The 22780-nt window shown below is 40.5% G+C and overlaps 1 protein-coding gene across 3 annotated transcripts in view; it reads left to right on the top strand.

Moving 5' to 3' along the window:
• Tenm1 (teneurin transmembrane protein 1) overlaps positions 1-22780 on the top strand; it is a 576328-nt gene that overhangs the window by 541688 nt on the left and 11860 nt on the right. For all 3 annotated transcript variants that reach the window (XM_052170726.1, XM_052170727.1, XM_052170725.1), the window contains 3 exons: positions 9807-9979; positions 11012-11247; positions 21440-21736. In XM_052170726.1, the coding sequence (XP_052026686.1) occupies positions 9807-9979; positions 11012-11247; positions 21440-21736 (706 nt within the window). The remainder of the gene's footprint in view (positions 1-9806; positions 9980-11011; positions 11248-21439; positions 21737-22780) is intronic.

Raw genomic sequence — 22780 nt, 5'->3', positions numbered from 1 at the left:
CAAACAAAAAAAAACAAGAGAGAGAGAGAGAGACTGAGTGAGTGAGTGAGTGTGAGTGAGTGAGTGAGTGAGTGAGTGCGTGAGAAAAGAGAGCCAGTGAGCTAAAGAAGCAGCATGTCTTGACAGCCAGTTGGCTTAGTCCAGTCTATTTATGCACTTAAACAAACTGCATTTGATGAGGTTATTTATAAACAATAGGAATTCACTCTGAGGGGGGTGCACACATATGATGTGTGTCAGAAGACAACTCTGTGGAGTTGGTGCTCTCTTTTCTACCTTTACATAGACTCTAGGGCTCAAACTCAGGCCAAAAGGGCTGGGTAGCAAATGCTTTTACCCACTAAGACATCTTGGGGGGGGGGTCTAGAAAGTCTAAGATTAAAGTTCCAGCAGAATCAGCATGTGGTATGAAGCACTCTCTGCTTGCAGGATGGCACCTCTTACTCTGCATCTTCATATGGCAGAAGTAGGGAGAAAAAGACGTAGGCTATTTCCCTACAGCTCACAGACTTCATTATGGGGGCAGAACCCTTATGACCTAATCATCTCCTAAAGACCCATTTCTTGCCATTGGACATTGGCTCAATAGTTAAATTCATTGGCTGCTCATTCAAAGAACCTGAGCTTAAGTCCCAGCACTGTATGGCAGCTCGTGACCATCTGTAACTCCAGTCCCCAGGTGTTTGATGTCCTCTTCCATATCAGGCATGTAAGAAGTACACAGACATACAGGATATGTATATGACCAGCATGCCCATAAAAAATGGTAGTGAATCAGATATTAATAAATAAGTTGGTCCTAAGAATTTATCATTATTTACCTAAAAGAAAGAAGATTCTATGACACAGTAGAGGACTCAAGCCTGAATAGAATAGGACAATGACAGACTGGGTGGACGCACAAATATTCATGGCACCACGGTTCATAATCACCAGGAAGTGTTCACCAAGTGACAAGGAGACATGCATAATGCAATCTATCAATATCATGAGATAATATTAACTCAGAAGTAGAAACGTTTTGATACATGCTAAACCGTGAATCAACCTCACAAGCATTGAGTGAAAGAAGCTAAACACAAGGGTAAAAGTATCATACGGTTACTTTACAGAAAATATTCAGAGCTGGGCGCTGGTGGCGCACACCTTTAATCCCAGCACTTGGGAGGCAGAGGCAGGAGGATTTCTGAGTTTCAGGCCAGCCTGGTCTACAGAGTGAGTTCCAGGACAGCCAGGGCTACACAGAGAAACCCTGTCTAAAAAAAAAAAAAAATAGCCAAGAAAGAAAGAAAGAAAGGAAGGAAGGAAGGAAGGAAGGAAGGAAGGAAGGAAGGAAGGAAGGAAGGAAGAAAGAAAGAAAGAAAGAAAGAAAGAAAGAAAGAAAGAAAGAAAGAAAGAAAGAAAGAAAGAAAGAAAGAAAGAAAGAAAGAAAGAAAGAAAGAAAGAAAGAGAAAGATCCAGAAAAGGCAGATTCATATAGCTATAAAACAGATTAATAGTTGCCAAGAGCTGATGAAAGGAATAACCTGGAGGTGTGGGCAGGCATAATGAATAAGGTTTGTTTAGGGAATGATAAAAATGCCCTGGAAGTAGTGGTGATGGTTATATAACATAACCAATGTATTGAAACATTAGTAGCTTGTACCCTTTAAAACACTAAATTTTATGGTATGTGAATTATCTTTCAATAATAATAAAAAAGAAAACAGGAGGAGAGAGATTGGACACAGTAGATAAAGAATTACTTTGAGGAGCTTTTCTACTCCTTATAAGGAGTAGAAAAATTAGAGCTGGTGTCGGGAGAGAGAAATGGGAGTCAATAAAAGGGATTTTTATTGCTGTTTGTTTTTTGTTTGATTTGGGTTTTGGTTTGAGACAGGGTCTCACTATATAGCCTTGGCTGGCCTGAAACTCACTATGCAGACCAGGCTACCCTTGAACTTATAGCAGATTTTAGTGAAATATGTTTGCTTGCTGATGCAAAAGTTACAGTATAGAGATAAAAAAAACTTATGATGCCCAGTAGAATAGAGAGTGTTACAGAAAGATCAGTTTGTATACCAGCTTTTCTGCTGTTGGCACCTCAAGGCAGAGACAATGTGTTAAGCAGTATCCTCTAGTATCCCCCAGGACTCAGCCTGCAATCAGTAAAGTGGGAGCTATTCACATCATTGTGGCATAACCAATATTGTGACTCTAAGGAATAAGAAACACAAGCATCCACAAGGGAGTGCCCTTGGAATTTTATGGCCACAAAGAAAAGTTCAAAGTCATCTTATAAATGAGCGAGTCCCATAATAAAGAGGTAACTTGCCCACTCAGATTGCTTGTTGGCTAGATCTAGAGTCAGACTTATTCTTTCTGTTCTACAGCTACCACAATGAGTTCCATAAAAGAGTGAATATTTGAGACTACAAGAGTGATGGCACAGAATGTAGAGAGCTAGAATAGGAAAAGATGAGAACATCATTAGATAAAAAGGAAGGCTATTCTTTCCCCTACCTCCTAACTCCAGCAACAAGTACGCTGAACTGGTCAAGAACAAATTACATGTGTTGAGAGAAGATACCTCTTCCTTTTGATGCTATTTGCTTTCAGGCTAAACAGCAGTCCCTAGTAAACCACAGCCCCTAGGTCCTGGTCACATAAGAATGCATGACTTTCTCTGTCCTAATAATATGCATAAATAGCCTACCTTCTGCATGTGGCTCGTTTCATTTTAACCCAGTCCTGGATGTTCCAACCAAACTGTCCTTGTCCATCTGAAGTTTGAGAACACGGAATTGGAGCTACTTTCTCAATCAGGGTCAGAAGAAGGCTAAGCATGAGAGAAGCTGAAAGGCTCTCCGAAAACCTCAAGTATTTCTGTAAAGTGAGAGAGTGGCTTCTTTTTCTGGCTAAAGGGGACAAATTGTTTTCCAAGTTAAAATCAGAATTGTTGTGAGATGAGATGAGAGCGAAGCAAAGTTTGTCAAGATGGAGACCTGCTGTGTAAAAAGCCCCATGAGAGTAATCTGTTCAGCTTTTGATTATCTGCAGCTATTGAGAGAAAAACTGACACAGACAACCCTGAACAGTGGGTAATGCAAACGGCACCTAAAACAGTCTCTTGTGCAGCAGGAGTATAGGGGCTTTTATTGTGGGATGGGTTATTGTTTAAATAGATCGTTGATTTTCATAATTGTTTGATTTGGACCAAGATCCAAATTACACACCCCATGTATTAGTACTTGAAGCCTCACTGCCCATAAGCAACCTAAGTTCTGGGGTTGAGGGTGGGGTGGGGAGTGGAGGTGGGGCAGGGATGAGAAGCTGTCGACAGAGAAATGGCTAACAAGGAGGTGACTGTCGACATAAGAATAATACTAGGAGAAGGAGAAATGCATTTTGTCCTCACAAGCTAATGGACCCCTAATTGTAATTGACCTGTTCACAGTGGAGATCCAAGAGAAAGACCTTGCTCCTTACATAATGGGCAACTCCTCTTCACCCTAGGAACTGAAATAGTAAACATGATGCTTTCACTGATTTTTCTGGCATTTTCCTGGCCAAAAAAAAAAAAATCTTCTGCTACATTAAATAGAAAAAGCCCCAGGCTGAGGCAAGAGAATCGGTTGTGTCTGCTGTCAGACTGAGCCAAGTTAGCAGCTCCTCAGTCCCTCTTTGTAGGATGTCCTTGAACTTGGGAGGAAGACCTCTGTATTTCCATGTGTGATTGATCTTTGGGTCCTCCGCAGTCTCCATTTCTAGACTGTTAGGTCATTTCTTTACAGACACACACACACACACACACAAGCCACTTAGTGACAAGTGAGAAAAGCTTTCATAATATTTCTCAATACTTTCTAGAGTATTGTTTAAATGCTGAGTCTTGTCACGTGTGGCTAATGAGGGATCACTCGTTCACCCAGATACGATTATAGTGGGTCAAGGCACATAAGCCATATCTTCATGCAGAAAGTTTCACTCAGTAGTCACCCCTTCGAACATTTGAAATTGGGCTGGAGAGATGGCTCATCCATTTACTGCTAAGGCTCATAAACCAAACATATGCAAGATTCTAGTGTCTTCTACAGTCATGGGATCTAAAAGAAACTAAGGCGCTATAAGGTGCAGCCCTTACCTCCAGGCAAGTAAATGACTACAATTTAGTAAAAGTAGGACTGAGGATGTAACTCAGTTGGTGGAGTGCTTACATAAGATGTGTATGGCCAGGCATTCTGTCCTTAACCCCATCAAACCACCATCTCAGTTACCTAAAAAGTTCTGATACAGCCTTGGCCACATGAGACTCTATCCAAAACAAAAATAAAATGGCCACCCATGTAAACAAGAATATAAAAATAAGGACTATTCCTTTAGTTATCTAAACATCTTTGTTCAAATAGCTCTCTTTGTCTTGCTATGACTCAAGAATGAAGCAAATAGAATTGCAGTGGTACTTGTAGAAAAGCAAAATAAAGATTCAGGCCACACAGAAGCAGAGAAAAGTTTCAGAGGCTCCAAGGAAGGCTGCCTGCATTTTCACAGGCCATCTATGCAAACTGAATTGGTCTTCTTGTCCTACTTTGCTTTCTGTTGCTGAACTGAAACACCAAATAAAAGAAACTTGAGGTGGAAAGGCTTTGTATTCACCTTGAAGCTTATTATTTATCATTGAGGGAAGTCAGGGCAAGAACTCAAAGCAGGAACCTGGAGGCAGAAGCTGAAGCAGAGACCATGGTGCTTACTGGGGTGCTCCCCATGCTTTATCCTGCCTGATTTCTTACAGCACCCAGGGATGGCACTGTCTGCAATGAACTGGACCCTCCCACATGAGCCATCACTCAAAACAATGTGCCACAGGCTTGCCCACAGGCCAAACTGATGGAAGAAGTTTCTCAATTGCGATTCCTCTTCCCAGATAACTCTAGTTTACGTCAAGCTGGCAAAAACTAAACAGCAACCCTCCCGACACTACTGTAGATGATTCTGTCTGCCCTCTAACCCCACTGTTGCTCCTTTCCATGGTCACTGGCAATGTCCAGCGACTACCAAGTGAGGAGATATAGTGACAATCTACCCTTCGCCACACTCTGCGAATGCAAAGATGACTGAGTGGCCAAAAGTTGTGGACTTACAGTCCAGTGAGGGAGGCAAGTCCCAAGAACATGTGATCACAATACATTTGATAAAAACTAGAGTTCATCATTTTCCCTTACAGCAGCGGAGACTTTAGCCTCCTCAAAATCTCTACTGCTCCCAGTCTCCCCATACATAATTCACTGTCATCAAAACCCTGATCTGATCTCCCTATTCCCCACTCCCACAAACTTTCCATGCCTCTATATTACCTTCTTTGCTTCTACTTAACTTCATATTTACCTCGAGAGCCTGGTACACACCCCCCCCCCACTGTGCTCACTTCTCCAGCATTCGCTCCACTTCCTTCCTACAGGAACCTTGTTTTCAAACAGCATTTTCCCAAAGGACATCCTACATAAATCTGTGCTGGTCTTCCGGCTCCAGCTTTATTTGAAATGCCTTCTTTCCCTCCCCAGTGTCTGCACACTTTCCAGGATTAAAACATTACCACTTCATGATCTTCCTCCCTCTCTTCTGCTCAGCCCAGCAGGAACTGACTTCTGCCTTTATTGGCCTTCTTCAGTTCTTCCTTTACATATGCACTAGCAATTTCCTGGGACTGGAAGGATTTTTTTTGTGTGTGTGCAGGTCTCATCTGCCCTACTAGAGACTGTGGGTTTCATGAAACACTGTATTCCCAGGACCTATAGCATATGACTCTATTAGCTGAATGAAAGTCAAATGAGAACAGAAGGGCATTGTGGACTTGGAAGTGCATAATACTCTTGGTGGTGAGAAAGATGGGATCTACTATTTCCTAAAGAATGCTGATTAGATTGGTCAGTTTTGACCTGAGGGAGGATAGAGGTCTAACTTCTTTGTCCTTCCTTTTAAAAATATAAATAATGAATCACACATTTATTAATCTGAGTATTTTCTTGTAAGCAAAGATAGGGGAGCTTCCAGCTTCTGTTCAGTGCAGTTTAGAACTGGCTTAAATGCTCCTCAGGGGAAAGATCGCACTATCCTTTATGAGAAAAGATTAGACCAAATATATTTTTAATAATGTATAAATATAACTTCCCCCAACTAAAGTATATCCCCCTCAAGGATAATGAATTCTAGGAGCTGAAGAGATGGCTCAGCGGTTAAGAGCACTGGCTGCTCTTCTAAAGGATCCAGGTTCAATTTCCAGCAACTGTAGGCTCAAAACTGCCTATCACTCCAGTTCCAGGGATACCGTAATCTTCTGGCCTCCATAGACACTAGGCATTCAATTGATGCACAGACGTACATGATAGAAAACCACCCATACACATCAATTTTAATTATGTATTTATTTATTTTAAAAAATGAATCTCCTTTGCATACTCTACCAGTGCACGTACATGTGAGTGTGACATACAGTCTATCAGACATATGCTATACCTAGAGTCTATCATAGTGCTGAACTAAAGGGTAAGTTTCAATACTGCTGTGTTTCCTCCATGTAAGGACACTGCAAAAATCAGTCTAGAAGTGAACAATATGATGATAAATCTCCTCTTACCAAACCCACCTCTAATGACTAGGAAGGCAATACTCATTGTCTAGTGGTACATTCCCCTTGGCAGAATTCTCGTGCCTGGTTAAATGAGCTCTCTATACTGCCTGGAGATAGGAGGGGGGCATTCCCATGTTGTGGCCTGAGGGGATCAGTTGAAGCATATTGGCTTGTACTCTCTGCACCAAAGGATGCAAGCTCCAAAGGGGAAAAACACGACATGAGAGAATTTTGATTAAACTTGTTTCTTTGACATGCAGCCTGGAAAGATGCATTCCCCAGTGATGGGAGTTGGGGAGGGAGGGACTCAAGCAAACCCTGAGAAATCAAAGGCTCTCTTTCTTTCTTGTCCACTTTGAGCAATCTTTCCAAACTTGAGGGAATTACCCACTGATGTTTACATCTGCCTGTAGCTCTTCCTTTGGTAATGACCCCACAGAAGAGAGGTGGGCTTCTTCTGTTTTGATCCAGAGCCATACGATCCAGAGCACATGAGAGACAGCACACTACAAACACCTAGCAAATGTAACCGCTTTTGACTGGGACGAGCAGATATGGCTGTGTAAGAGTGTTGAGGGCTGGAGTTCTATGATCGAGCGACACACACTTTGTAATAAGAATGCCTGCCCAGACGCAGAGAGGAAATGAGGCAAGATGACTTTCTAGCCACTCAGAGACTAGACAAGCCTGTAAGAAAGGTACTTTACTCCCTAAACTATTGCCTGCCTCATGAGAAAAGGACCAAGCAGCAGCCTCCCACCTAAATCTATCTGAGTAACTGTCTGAGTAACTGAGTCGTATCCAGAACTAGCTTTCCTTTCCTAATGCACTTCTGTAGACTTGAGAAGCAGTGGCAGGAACAAAGCATGTAGAACTGTGCTTGTGATGTGAAACATAAGCAGGAAAATGCATCTCAGACAAGTATATGGCTTAGTGTTAACAGATATTAACTAGATTGGTTAGCAAAGCAAATTTGTCTCGAAGCCTTTACTGTGGCTCATCAGAACTTAGGACTCCAGCATGTATGTGCTTAGATGGCTCTCAATGGCATCCGAATTTGTTTTTCTCTGACAAAGGGACACAACCACTGAGCTCTTTCCTAGGGAATGTCGTTCAAACTCAAGGAGAGGGCTGGGGTAGAGCTCAGGTATAGAGAGCACTTGCTCCCAATTCAATTACTACTGAGCAAATAAAATACAACACAGGTCTGTATGACTAGGAGGCGGGGAAAGTAGTTGCCCCCCAAATGGAAAGTCAGCTGAACCTTTTATCTACATTTCAGTGCCAGTGTCCTACAGGAATGAGGAACAGTGCCATTGGTTAAGATTTGAGGCAAGCCCTTAGAATCCAGGAAAGGGGAAGCAATGAGGCAGAGTTGCCCAGGCTGAATGGGGAGCATGAAGGAACTGCTGTGTATTCCACACTGCTAGACTGGCACACTCTCTTCTGAGGAAAGCTTGCAACAGCTGCCCTCTATCTGCAAGTCGGAAACATTTCTTATAGGAAGCAGCAGGTTGATTGCTTTTGACAATAAAAGCTGGACATTGTTTTCATGCTCTGGAAGGACCAGCCTGCAACAGACAAAGGCTGGGGCTCTTCCTCTACCTGTGCCTATACCTCCCCGGCCCCCTACCACTACCACTAATATTAATACACAGCCTTTCTATGCTGTTTTCTGAACGGAGGCTTGCTGCTTACAGGTGCAGAGCCCCGGAGCAGGCTGTGAGCAAGCAGGCTGGGCAAAGAAAGGATTTTGTCATTAACCACAGGCACAAATAGCAGTGTTGACAATGAGTCCTTGCCTGCACAGTAACAGCACACCAAGCATTTTGAGTGAAACCCATTTAGAAAAGAAAAATGAAAACCCAATTAAGCAACATAACAGTTGGAGTGTCTGTGATGTCAAATGACCAATTTGTCTACTTCTTTGCGCGCACGCGCGCACACACACAACTGTTTTGACTGATAATCTATGTGTGCCAATAGACACAATATATACATAGGAAATTGAATTTGGAACAGCAGTGTGTATACCCTCAAGTGCAGCTCCCTCTTCTAAAACACAGCTTAGCCAAAAGTTGGTCTAGATTTTAAAATTCCAGCAGCTACTTAGGGCCAGGGTCCTTAAAATCTGATGGACTAACACTGGACTACTCCCCCCTCGTTTCACAAATAGGTGAGTGTGAGAGAGTCACACTCACCACTGTGTCTTTGCTGTGTCCCGTTCACTTCGGGTAAAAAAAAAAAAATAATTGTTTAACATTTTAAAAGCAAATAAAAGTACTTAAATATTTTGCAATTTGCAACTTGAAAAGGAAACAGTAATGGGTTTCCAAATGTGTGTCTTTACTTTTAATGAACTGTTTATTTTTCATGGTTCCATTGGCAATAAAAGACCAGCTCCACATCAAAAGCCTTCAGGGAGGTAGTTTCCATTTGGAGGACAGTGAGATTGCCAATAATTTTGATTTTTTTTTAAAGTAAACCCACTAGACTATATTTTCAGATATGGGTTATTGCCTATTATCCCAGGTAATTATTATTTTTGTGTGTCTTTCTCATAGAGGCAAATTACAAAGCATTTATACACTCTACTCCAGAAAGATAAAAAGAATTTAAGTGAAACCAAGATCAAGGGCCTCCAGAATGTTCTAATGAACATGTTTCCATTATCCTCTGCGCTTGTTCATTTTGTTGGGAGAATGATTCATTCATTTCAAATTTGGCAACTTAAACAGCAGCAAATGATAATTTTTCCCATCACAATGCAAAGTCAGTTTATTGGCCTGCTTGGGCTTTGAAGGCCCTTTCGTGGCTCCTTTGTCTTTGACAACAGCACCCTCTGCTGGTTTTCATAATTCATCACCGGTAGCGGGATCGACCCAAATTGCAGAGGCCTCCCTGGAACACTGCACACAGCAGGAAGTGTTTCATAAATCAGGTTTCCATCTGGTGATTCATTGCCAGATATATATTTTTTTCTGTAAAACAGCATAGCTCAAGGAAGTCATCAGGAATTCAGAAGCTTCAAAAACTACCTTCTTTTGATTAAGCATCCCTCTGACCTTTTCTTCTTATTCAACAAGGTTAATAATATTTGTTATCACTCAAAGTAAAACTGTATTAGCTTCCAAATGATTTTTGCCTTGCAGAGTTACTGCCAAGAGGCTTTGGAGTTGACATTTGTTCTGTTCCTCAGGTATGACCCCGAGGGACATCTGACCAATGCAACTTTTCCTACTGGAGAAGTCAGCAGCTTCCACAGTGACCTGGAGAAGCTGACAAAAGTGGCACTAGACACATCCAACCGTGAAAATGTCCTCATGTCAACCAACTTGACAGCAACCAGTACTATCTACATTTTAAAACAAGGTAAATGATCTTCAGAACTCCACCTGCTTTCAGATCTCTGGTCAAACGTACGCTCTCTATTAAGGAACTAAATTCCCCTCTGATTAAGAAGATAGGTTCTCCCTTCCATTTTCCAGCGGGGACAGAGACAAATTCAGACTTTTCACAAGTTCACATATCCATGCTGGGCCCCAATCTCTGTGGGAGTAATGAGGTTAAATCCTGCCAAGTCTGATCTCCCATCAAGTCATTTCCCAACACCCAGCCATTTGTAAAGCTCTTTAAGGGTTTCCTACTTTGGAGGACAATAATAGAGTCTGTGCCCCATCTGAGTTTAGCATTCTAGATCAGATCTGACATGGGTGAATACAAAGGACAAATTAGGCAATGCACCAGGGAAAAATACAAGTGCTATGAGAGAATTAAAAACACTAAAAGAGGAGGGGAGAAAGAATTGAAGGAAAAAAATACAGTTTCAAAGGAATGTGTTAGAAGCTACAGAGGAAGTGAACAAAGAAATGGTTTCCACTGTCCAGGCATCAGGACTCACTCTGTTGCTAGGCTGTGCGACAACTCACTCCAAAAATGAGTAAACCCAGTTTTGCAGTGGCTATGATGCCATCTGCAGTGGGAGGAAGCCATCCACTCTTTATTCTATTCGAGCTCCCAGCATATTAAAGTAAGATGTCACATTCAACAAGTCAGAGAGGAAGTCTGTTGGGGTATTCTTTAAAAGACAACCAACAATGAGAGAGAGAGAGAGAGAGAGAGAGAGAGAGAGAGAGAGAGAGAGAGAGAGAAAGAAGTCTACAATGTGACACAGCAGTATTTTATCCTGTTCACAGGGTATATCCCAGCTGTGAAAATAACAGGACCCAAATGGCTAAAGAATGTAGATATCAGAGTGTGGGGTCTTAGCTTAGAGTGCAGTTAGGCCCTCCGATACCCCATCTGCTCTGCTTCAGTGTGTGTACTGGAGCTCAACTTTACCTACCCTCCTCCTCCTCTTCCTCTTCCTCCTCCCTTCCCTCCCCTTTGCTCATCTGTCTACAGAAAATACTCAAAGTACCTATCGGGTGAGTCCAGATGGTTCACTTCGTGTCACCTTTGCCAGTGGGATGGAGATCAACCTCAGTTCAGAGCCTCACATCCTGGCAGGGGCTGTCAACCCCACTCTGGGCAAATGCAACATATCATTGCCTGGAGAGCACAATGCCAACCTCATTGAGTGGAGACAGAGGAAGGAGCAAAGCAAAGGCAACGTTTCAGCTTTTGAGAGAAGACTGAGGGTGAGTAAGTTCCTTCCCTTTTCAGCAAAGAACAAAAGTTCCTAGGTTCCCTTGGAAAGTGAAGAGCCTCACTAAACTGATCTCTTGCTTCTCCAAAGCTTTTCCAGGTGACTGCCTAGCTTCTATGATACACTAATTCGAGAGAGCGCTAATGGCTGATAATGGTTCAGAATCCTTAAGTATGCATTCTAATAGGGGCTTTCTTTGTCATTAGCCAGCTAAAGTGCTCTAATCATAGCAATTTCGGGCACCAAGAATGTCTAGGGCTGGAGAAATATCTTTAATCAAGAAGCCCTTCAGTACCCATGCTAGCCTGCCTTGGAGATGCTTATAGGATTCCACAAGTTGACCCAGGATCTCACTTGTGGGTGGAGAGAAAAGGGTGTAAGACATAAGGCACCATTTAGATAAAGGCAACATAGGAGGGCAAAGTCAGTGGGTGATCCCATTGCTGTATGTACATCGAAGAGCCATGGGAGCAAAGAACCAGATGGAGACTGAGGTGGAGTGCTCGAAGGAGCTCATCTGAGGGAACTGAAAGCTTTTAGGAGTTCTCAAGTCTTTATCAAAAAGTTCCCTACAGTTAAGCAGAGCTCTCTGTCAGAAGCACTCCCCTGCAGTGCAAGAAGCTTGCAAACACCATAGCGCCCTCCTTCCCTGCCCTTTCTTGAATATTGACTAATATATTGGCAACTTGACTTAGCATCAGAAAAACTGTCAGTCTTCAGGAGGTATTTATTTTTGAGGCCGGGCCTCAGAACATCTGCATCACACTCAGGATACAGAAAATGCATACATTCTTTTCACTCACCGTGAAAGAACTATGGTGAATTGAAAGCTGTAGAAATACAACCACCAACCAACCATCAGGCTGCAGAGAAATGGTAAAACAACCAGTCACATGTCTTGATGCAGAAAGGTGCATCTACAAGTGTGTTTACTTTTTAACCAGCTCTATTGATGGCACATAAAAACAGCCTTTAGTAGCTGTTTTTTTTTAAATAACAACTATTATAGTTGTCTAGTTGTACAAGTCAATTTGTATTTTTCAGTTCTATTGATTGGTCTGTAATAGAACAGTTGCCAGATAGGCCACTGAATTAAGAACTGAATCCATTCAAATATGCAAAGCTCTAGGTGTGTATGAAAGTCAGAATTTATGTCTGAATTCTTCAAGAAATGCAGTTGCTGCATAGAAATTTGAATGGGAAAGTCAAATGATCTAACCCTGATGCCCAGTTTTATAACTTGTTTTAAAATGCCTTTTTGTTGCAATGGTTTGTGTTTGTGTTTGGTGTTGAGACCATGTCGATTTCTGTATCCCAGGCAGTGCTCACAATGATGGTTTTCCGGCCACAACCCGAGTCCTAGAATTAAAGGCATTTCTGTGAAAATGTACTGCCATAGAAAAGAAAGAATTCTCTACAAATAGCTTATCATCCTAATGACTGATCACAGGAAAATTGGTCTTTTAGTTCCTCCTCCAGCTTATAGACGTATTAAAATATTATGAACCTAATCAGATAGAGTGCAACCTTGGGGATTTTTCATTATTTGGGGTAATCCATTCTCTACTATTATGTGACCCTAGGATATTCTAGGATAGCTCACTCTGTATTCTCCCCTCAAGATTCAGATAATAGAAATTGCCAACCATAATCCATACCTTATATCCCAAAGTTTTCTTACTTTTGAAAAGCTAGTAGCCATAAAACACTGCAGAGCAGTTTAGTACTGAAAACGAATGGGTTTAGTAGGCGCTAATTATAAGCTGACCCACACTGCAACAAACCCCAGGCCTTTTTCCTCTATGGAACGTCAAATGTACTCCCTGAGGTCTTGGAAATGAAGGATTGGGCCCCTTATTGGCTCGGTGCTGTGACTGTGCAAGTCCCTAGAAATCTAATAACAGTCTTTTACATAGATTTAGTGCCTTGGGGTTAACAAAATGCTCTCACCGCCAGAATTTTATTTGATCACCACAGCCATCAATTGTTGTTATTCCCAATTTACAGAGAAAGACACCAAGGCTCAGAGAGGTCAACTGATTTGCCCAAAGTCAAACAGCTATTACAGCTCAGCGCCTGAGCTGAGATGCAGGTATTCCCCTGGCATGGCACCGTTTCCACTGCAGCATGCTGTGCTGCCTTGTTCCTTAAAATAATTAATCTATAAATCATTGCCCCACTCAGTACAGGCACCTTGGCAGAGCCTGACTCCTCATTTCAATGCTGACAAAAAGAGACAAATAATCGACTCTAATGTACTGGCAAGTGTGGGTGGTTCAGGACAACTGGCTGGCCTCCAGGCAAAGAAAGCATGAAGGAGATAAAAGGAGAAGAGAGGCTGTTTAACTGGTTAATCCTTACCTGCCCTCCCCATTCACGGGATTTGCTACATGGCTACCTTGGTTTCTGCATGCCAGGCATGGAATGGAATGCCCAGTGGGATGACGGGGTTCCCAAAAGACAGGTGTAGATTAAGTTGGACAAAGTGGTGATTCTTTGCCCATTGATATTCTTAGTTCCAAGATGAGAACCCTTCACTTAGCCCTGGCAGGTGTTCAAGCAAACAGCAGATGACAATGTTCTCATTTTCTGGCTAAATATGCAGTGAGCCATTTGTAAGTATACCTGTAAAAACAAACAAACAAACAAAACCAGGGGTCTCTGATGCTCTCAGGTGCCACGACTGAATCATTTGTTTCTTCTGCTGAAGCTGCTGCTCCAGAACGTGGAGAGAGGTTCCCATAGTCAGGACATAGGAGAGCAAGGATGGAGACACGCTTGCCATGCTGTGAGCATGGGGACACCTCTCAAAAGCTACTCTTGCGATTTGTCAATGTGCTTGGGCAGTAGGTCATAAAACACTAATTGTCCAGGCACAAAGGGACAACAGCTTCATCTAAAGGGCCATTTGCTAAGATGATGGACACCCCATGTTCCAAAATCTACATATCATTGCCTCAGACTTCCTAGAGGGAAAGAAAATCAGGAGAAATACATCTTTTTATTAAAAAAAAAAAAAAAAACAAGAAATAGTTTCTTCCAGTGATCACTGAGGATTTCTTCCCCAGTCACACAAAGTCAAGGTGAGGGAAGCAAATTTTTGGGAAATATAACGTCATGTACAGCCCAGCCAGGCCAGAGATCTGTTAGATCAGCCAGCCTTCGCAGGCACCATTAAATGAAATAAATCACATTAATATCCTGAAATTTCATTTATTTTTTCTAAAATCTACTTCCCCTAACTTGAGTTGTGTCTGAATCACAAGTAAAATACTTCTGCATCCAATCAGTGTGTTTTCTCATCTGCTGTATCAATCTGTCCCCATAAATATATTTCCCTGGACAATAGAGGAATTAGAGAACAGATAACAACAGAGGGAATTGTCAAGGAATTGGACATCCACCAAAAGCAAACTGCTTTAATAGCTACAACCATATTGCACCTTGCTGTGTCTGTGGATAACCATATCATAATGACACTTATCTTAGTATTGGATCCTAGAGATTTCATAGAGTGAGCAGCAAAATCCTGAAACTACAGCTTGCTTTATCTTCTTTAGAAAAATAAATAATTAAAAAAGCATTTGAAACTAAACTCAAAGAATCAAATAGAATGATTATATATTAACAAGCAAAAGAAGCACATACTAATACCGTCACAGGTGATTTTTTTTCCTCTGTTTAAAGACAACTGAAAAGGGCACAGGTTTGGGGGGGGTGTATGCTTGTGTATGTGCAGAGTTATTCTCTGGTATTATTCTCAGAAGTCATCTACCTATTTTCGAGATGGAGTCTCTTACTGAGACCCAGAGCTTGCCAATTTGGCTAGGCTTGCTAGATAGCCAGTAGCAGAAGCGAAATTCTTGTCTCCATTCTCCTAGCCCTAAAATTGTAAGTGCACACTACTGCGCCTGGCTTTTCTTACATGGGTGCTAGGGATAGAACTCATGTCCTCCTGCTTATAAGGAGGCAAATTACTATCTTCTAGCCTTAGAGTATGATTTTTAAGTGCAAATGGCTTTTAAATTTACATGTGATCTGAAATCTAAAACACAGGGTCTGAAGCTGACAAATAGTGGCGAATTAGAGAGTAAGCCAAAAGAGTAGTAGCATACACTTTTATTTTCAGAAACGGCCTGACAGAGCCATCAACTATACAATTGGAGTTCTCTTTCCTCTCCATTTTGGCTTCCTTCTTACCAGGTTTGGTGGAGACATTCTTTTTATGAAAAGTTATATAGGGAGATGTTTAGAGGTATATTAATCCACTTAAAACATGTATCTGTAGTCTTTAGAGGTGTATTAATCCACTTTAAACAAGTATCTGTAATCTTCAGTGTTTCTGCCTACATCTCCAGGAAGTAATCTGGAGATAGAAAATTTCAAGCTCCAACACTGATAGATAATGTTGTGTTTTGGAATGCGTGTTTTCTTGGAGTCTTCAAATCATAAAACCTACTGTTTCTTGGTCTTGAAATAGCCTTACCAAAATAACTAGGATGAAAGTATTATTTCACATGTAACTTAACCTATGCATAAGCATTAATAGATTGCTATTAGTTTTAAATATGTGTTACAAGATTACCCAGACAAAGAATCAACAGGAAAGTACTTAAGAATAAGTTAGAGAAAAAATTATTCAGGTTAGACAATACGATCGAGTTCAGGTTTGGAGAATGAGATTGTAAGAAAGAACTGGCATGCAGTGATTTTGCAGTTTTCCATCTATAAATGAGGCACATGCACTGTGCAGTCTCTATTAGTAGTGGTAATATTACCATAATGACAATAGTATTTGATGGAGCCTTACTAAGTATATCACCATATATTAACTTATTCATCATTTATAGCATTTCATCAGGTTGGGGGGTTAGAAATTCCCATTTTGCAGATTTCGGGATTTGAACCTAGGAAGGCTGGCTTGGTAAACCTGAGCATCTCTTAGTATCTCTTCTAGAACTAAGATTTTGTGATGTCAATTTAAGGAAAGTATCTTGAGAACAAAACTGAAAAACAGAAAAATGGACTTGTAAATGGCTATCCCAGGCTAATACTAACTCTGAAGACATGCCATTTCATTTATAAGCAAGTCTGAAATAAAAGCAGCCCTGAGTTCCTTTTAATTGTTAAACTGGAGATCTCAGGAAAACATAAAATCTGTTGAATTAATGTACTGATTGATCTTTAAAAGTCCAATACTAATTACCTTAAAACTAGTGAGAGTAGACTAGTATGGGCTACTTTAAAATCAGCTTGAGCTTTCTGTCCATTCCTTGACTTCATAAAAATGCAATACGGTACAGCTTTCACATTTTGATGCTGTTTGGCCTGTCTCTTATTCACCTTCTGTCTTCAGCAAAATTTAACACATAATTAGGTTGTATTATGACCTGAAATACTAGCTAGTCCCCTTGACAACCTTCTCCTCCTTACAGAGAAAAGAAAATCAACTGCCATGAATAAAGCTCTGGTGTGTGTGTGTGTGTGTGTGTGTGTGTGTGTGTGTCCTTGTGTGTGTGTGTCCTGTGTGTGTTCACATGTGTGTATGTGTCATCAGTTAAAACAAAAAAATTTCCTTTTGTGTAGAGCACAGTTATTAAACATCTCCCATTGTCCATAGATCAATCTAATACAGCATTAACCTACTATCTAAATCAGTTAAATATGAAGGGTCAAAATTTTCTCGTAATTAATTAAAACAGAAACTCTCAAGAAAAGGCAGAATGTGGACACACAGGATAGCTGCCTCTGGAGGCCCCTCCTCCAGCCATCCACACACCCAGAACCTTTCAGTTCTGTTGGCAATCACGTTCCACAGCTCACCAGAGTGCATTCTGCCTTCCTTTCTCTCTGATTCGACTGTAAACAAAAATCAAGTCCCTCTCCTTAGTATAGTTTGGAAAAGAAAGCCCGAATGGAAACCAGAGGACTCATGCAGCAACACACATCTTCCTCTACTGAAAACCTAAGTATGCCTGTCTTTCTTACTACAAAATAGTTTAACAGCTGCCAAACTCAAAGGTCTCATTCATTGTACAACTGTCCAAAAAGTCCCCTTTATAAGTTGGGACTATTCTCACTCTCCCTTTTCCAGGAGAGGGAACAGTATAGATTGTCTGGAAATAAAGTAGAACTAAGAAGTGCTGGCCCATGCTTGATCAAGAGCTGTTGTCTTAAAGAAGAGCAAGCATGTGAATAAATATGGATTTTTCCAACCTTGCCCATGACCTGAGCAGTCAGTGCCATTCTGCCCAGTTCTAATGCCCATCTTAGAGGTTGGCAGCACATAGGTACTACGGACAGAGGTTAAGAAGGCTCACCGGAAAGCAATTTCCTTGCAGCTTTCTTGTGTGTGGTCTCCATAGAAAATGAATAGAGGAAATCTATGGCATCTTTGATTCTTTCAACCCTTTTTGGTCCTTGCTGAATTTTAACTTCCAAACCCAACTTTGAAATAAGTGTTTCAGGAGCATTTGAGTAGCAGCATTAGAATATCAGGATGCTCTTCTGAAACAGATTCACTGCTGTACAAGTCCCAACAGGCAGAGAGAAAGGGCATTCGATGGAGCCCTCTGGTGATTTTGTGGGGGATTTCCCTTAGAGTCATAATGACGTTATTAAGAAATGTGTTGAATAGTAAACTTCATCTCTCAGACAACTAAAACCCAAAATTTAGTTGAACCGAAAATCACTTGCTACTTTGGTTCTTTAACTATCATTATAGCATAAATTGTAATAGTTGCAACTATCTCTGGAAGTACATAGGTATTTTGCAGCTATTATAAATAAATAGCATTATAGTTGGAGATATGCGACTATAAAACCACAGGAAAAGTAGTTGAAGAAAGAACATCTGGTTTCCTATAAGCTTCCAAGTCCAAACTATCACAAGACAGGACTTACATGCTTTTCTAACACCTTTTAGGTGATCACAGCAGACTAGTGTATATTGCTGCAATACAACACTACACACATTTGCTGCAGACAGTTTAAAACCTTAGAAGTCCCAAATTTGCCCCTGTGGTAGCTGAGTTAAACCTACCCTCTGAGACAAAGAGCAGTTCCACAAAAAAAAAAACATAATTTGAGTCTTCTGGCTAGAATTCATGACATGAAAGTTTTTGGCCATTTTTTCCAGAAGTTTGAAATTAAGGCCTTGGCTAAGTGATGATGGAACAGAGAGCAAATGTTTTCAAAAGACCAGATTCCACATTCCTCTAGAAAATTGTCAAATAGCACGAGCAGGCAATTCATGGAAGATATGCGTGTAGTCAATAATTTAAAAAAATCCTCAATCTCATTACCAATCAAATGGATGAAAATTTCATATTAAAGTACCATTTTCTCACTCTCACATCCAGAAAACTTTACTAACTACTGCTGAGGCTAAGATGAGATAGGTCCTCCACTACTAATCAAGTGGGCTATGAATCTTGGGCAACCTTGGATGCAATCTACAATCTCTCAAATCACATCTGGAGTCTTTTAATGTGTGCTTGTCACTTAATACAATGACTTTTTTATTAAAATCCACGTTATAGAAATATTTATTGAAAAAATGTTCAATAAATCATAAGGTGCAAAAGGAAATGAAAATGAGAACACTAATGTCCAACTATGGAAGAATGAACACAGAGATATTTATCATGTAGTTAAAATATTATGCAACTATTGAAAGCCATATATCAAGAGTACATATTAATGTGGAAATGATGGCTCCAAAACATTGGCTGAAAAAAAGGGGACACAACATTAAGTGCCATCCTAGTTGTATATATTTAAATGCATGAAAAAAATATGCCCCTCAGAGAGGAAATACAGTAAGAATGAATAGAAATTCTCCTTGGATGGTAGAATTTCAGATCATGATTTCCTCTATATATTTCTATATTATCCAATGTAGGGAAGCCTTGGAAAAAGATCTCCTTTGAATCTAATGGAATATGAATGAAGCTAATAATTTTTGAGGACCAATGTATACCGAGTTACTGAGAAAGGAAAGACAAGATTCTGATATAGGAGTGGGAACTTTGTAGTCATTAATGCCACTAAGATAAAAAGTCTTATCTGAAATTAAAAATTTGATTCCTGAGTACCCATAGAAATTTCACGATTGGGTTTCAAGACAGTGTGATGGCCAGCTGGGATTGTATCCCAGTGTCCATTATGTGCTTATGAAATTTTATGTGGAAACCTAGTTTATAATGTTCAAGCAAAGGGATTCTTGACCACCAAAGTAGGGCTGGAGAGATGGTTCAGTGGTTAAGACCACCTTGTCCTCTTGCTGAGGACCTGAGATGGATTTACAGCGCTCACAACCATCCATCACTCCCAAGGATAGTACACATAAAGTAAATAAGTCTAAAAACATATTCTTTTTAAGTTAGCAAAGTTTAGTTGAATGAACTAATGGATCAAGTTTAGTCTAGCTATATATAATAGAATCTAATTCTGATGTAAAATTTCTGCTTTTTTTTTTGTTCATATCTCATTAACCAGTCATTTGACATTCTGCATTGGATCATACTGATGATTCTTGCCCACATAAATGTTTTAAACCAAGCTGAAATTACCTTGACATTTGACATATGGGCCTACTCACAGACCTCAATAAAATGAGAGAAGTCAGCATTATATTGTGCATTTTTAAAATAGTGGTTACTGCTACTTTACAGTTTCCTAAGATGACATTTTAGCAAGGCTCTGATGTATAAAGTGGTATCTCTTTATACATCTCTTAATAAAAAATGTTGTATAAATACCACTCCCATTTCATAGTAAAATTAAGCATCAGTAGTGGGAGAAAAACATAGACCAGTAACTGTGTCTCCTGAGTCCCATTCACTCTTACTTCTCAACCTCTTTCCTTTTTGATTCTCGCCTTCAATTCTGCCAGATATACTTGAACCTTCTCCACCCAATTCACAGTATGTCCTCTGGAAGTTGGGTGAGGAGTACATTATGACTGCCGTTTTTCAACTTCATATGTCAATTAGTTCAAAATGAAGTTATATTATAGTCAGGCAGAAGACCGACTAAAAGTCACAAGTTAATCACACCAAACTAAAATTAAAACCGTTTCAAAAGTTCTTCCCAGAGTTCTACACACCCTTATTTCAGAGTTCCCCTTTTCTTCAGGGACTGACCTCTCTTAATGAAAACCACGATCTTAAAAAGAAGAGCTACCTTTTCCTGGAAACACACACACACACACACACAGTTTCAGTACTGTGTTTTCTGAATGAGTGTACCATAATCAGCAAGTCAGAACAAAAGTGATGATGTGTCTGCCAAATACTGCCGTTCCTAGATGAAAACTGGAAAACTCAGTCATTTGTCCAGTTGGAAAAGCCACCAAGTCTTTTTGCTTTGTTTTCTTTTAGTAGGTTATTTTGCTATCTGGATCTCTCCGGTAGACTTAGCCAGATTTCATCAAAGCCAGACAGCACTGAGTGCTGTCACTGATAAAGTCCAATCAAATTCCTTGACTAGAGCTCACTTTGAGTCAGCTGTAAGGTTTCAAGGTGCCTGTGACCAGGCCTAAGCCACAGTGTAGTTGTTGTTGCTGTTTTTTTTTTTTAACTTGAATCCAAACTTAACTTTCTTTAATCAGTACATGGTGTTACACTTACTATCAATGACCCCATGTTTACCTGCCAGCCTTCTCTGGAAATGTGCTTGAATGGTGCCCCCTCAGTAAATACTCTGAGTTCCACTGTGATATGAAGTTCATTGAGCCCAGATGAACATGAAATATCCAAAGCAGTTTGAACTCATTGTGTTCTTTTTCTTTTTTCCTTTATTTTCCACTTGATTAGTTACAAAGGGTGAAATGAGCCAGGAATCCCTATTCTGACTCATCCAATTTACTTAAAATAGGGTCATGTGATCATTGAAAACTGTGGTGGCTCTCATGAGTCCTTAATTGAGAAAGATAACCATTAGATGAAGGTCAGGATTATACCAGGCACTTTGCCAGGAAGTAAAACATGGCCTTGTCCTTCCATGACTGTGTACTATGGTAAGGAAATAAAGGTAACTGTTAGATGAAGAATATGAAACAATGAGGTATCAGTGAGGAGATTCTCCATCTTTGGAGCATCCAGAACGCTTCAGGATTGGGAATGCACTAGATGGAGAAACAAAGCAATATATGAAATATATTCCATCTTTCTTTTTTGTAGGCCCATAACAGAAATCTACTTTCCATCGATTTTGATCATATGACCCGCACGGGGAAGATCTATGATGACCACCGAAAATTCACCCTTCGAATTCTTTATGACCAGACTGGGCGACCCATTCTGTGGTCTCCTGTGAGCAGATATAATGAAGTGAACATCACATATTCACCTTCAGGATTAGTCACATTTATTCAAAGAGGAACCTGGAATGAAAAGATGGAATATGACCAGAGTGGAAAAATAATCTCAAGAACTTGGGCTGATGGGAAAATTTGGAGCTACACCTACTTAGAAAAAGTAAGTATCTAGAAGGGAAAATGAGTAAGAATATTGAAGGTGACCCTAAGAACCCAACTTTCTGAGAGCCTATGAGAGAAAAATCTATGCTCTCATTGCATAAATAACAAAACTCCACTGTGAACCTGTACGAATGCACTGTTTTTCAGCTGAAAACATTCCTATCCCTACCCTCTGCCAAGTTTTTTTTTTTTCAAACTGAAGTCAGGATAATGGCTTAGCTTTCTACTCATTTGAGCATATTTGTTCATCCCCTTGAAAAGGTGTCTGTATTATTATAAAAGCTCATACTGAGAGAAAATAGCTAGTAAATTCCAACAGTCCTCTGTGTTAATGTATCTCAGCTCCAGTAAAAGGCCTCTTGCCCAGCAAATAAGGATTGTTTTCCTTGCCATAGCCAGTGAAATTTTTGTTGTACACATTTGAGGACTAATTCTCGAAAGTAATTAGCCTGAGGGAATGGTGACAGAGAGTACTAATTGGTAGTCATCTTTTGTGTGTACTAGGTTTCCAGCAGCATTCATAATAGGAGCCAATGTCCTCTGTCTGGAATAAAAGGATTGCAATCCCACCACATGAACCACTGGTGAAACATTAGCCCCTTCATAGCACAAAGGTTTTCACTCATATTACCAGTAGACAAGAACAATTAACCTTGACCTGCCATTGCTAAGTCTGATCCCCTCCTAAGATATTGAATGTTTTCTTCCAAATTAACTCAATTCAATCGAATTTGTTCTTTCTGAATACATTCCTAGGAAAAATAAAAGATACTTTCTTCCCCCGCACCCCCCTCCCCGGGTAATCAATATCTCTTAGAAGGGTCACAAGAGATTATGGCACAGAGGGCAAAAAGGGGACAATTTTTGTGCTTCTGATACAACCTTCAAAGTTTGGTTTTCAAAAAGTGGTGTCCCTGTTACTTCACAGAGTCGGTTGTTGAAGCACTTTCCTCCTCAAGAATGTCTAAGTGAAAAGCAAAGTTTGCTTGAGAGCAAAAGCAAGAGATGGCAGTCCGCTGCTCGAGCCTCCCAGGGTCCTTCC

Source organism: Apodemus sylvaticus, chromosome X (genome assembly GCF_947179515.1).
Source record: "Apodemus sylvaticus chromosome X, mApoSyl1.1, whole genome shotgun sequence".
NCBI classification, from domain to species: domain Eukaryota; kingdom Metazoa; phylum Chordata; class Mammalia; order Rodentia; family Muridae; genus Apodemus; species Apodemus sylvaticus.
The sequence above is the reverse complement of the archived record's forward strand: the minus strand, read 5'-3'. Positions and strand labels throughout refer to the sequence as shown.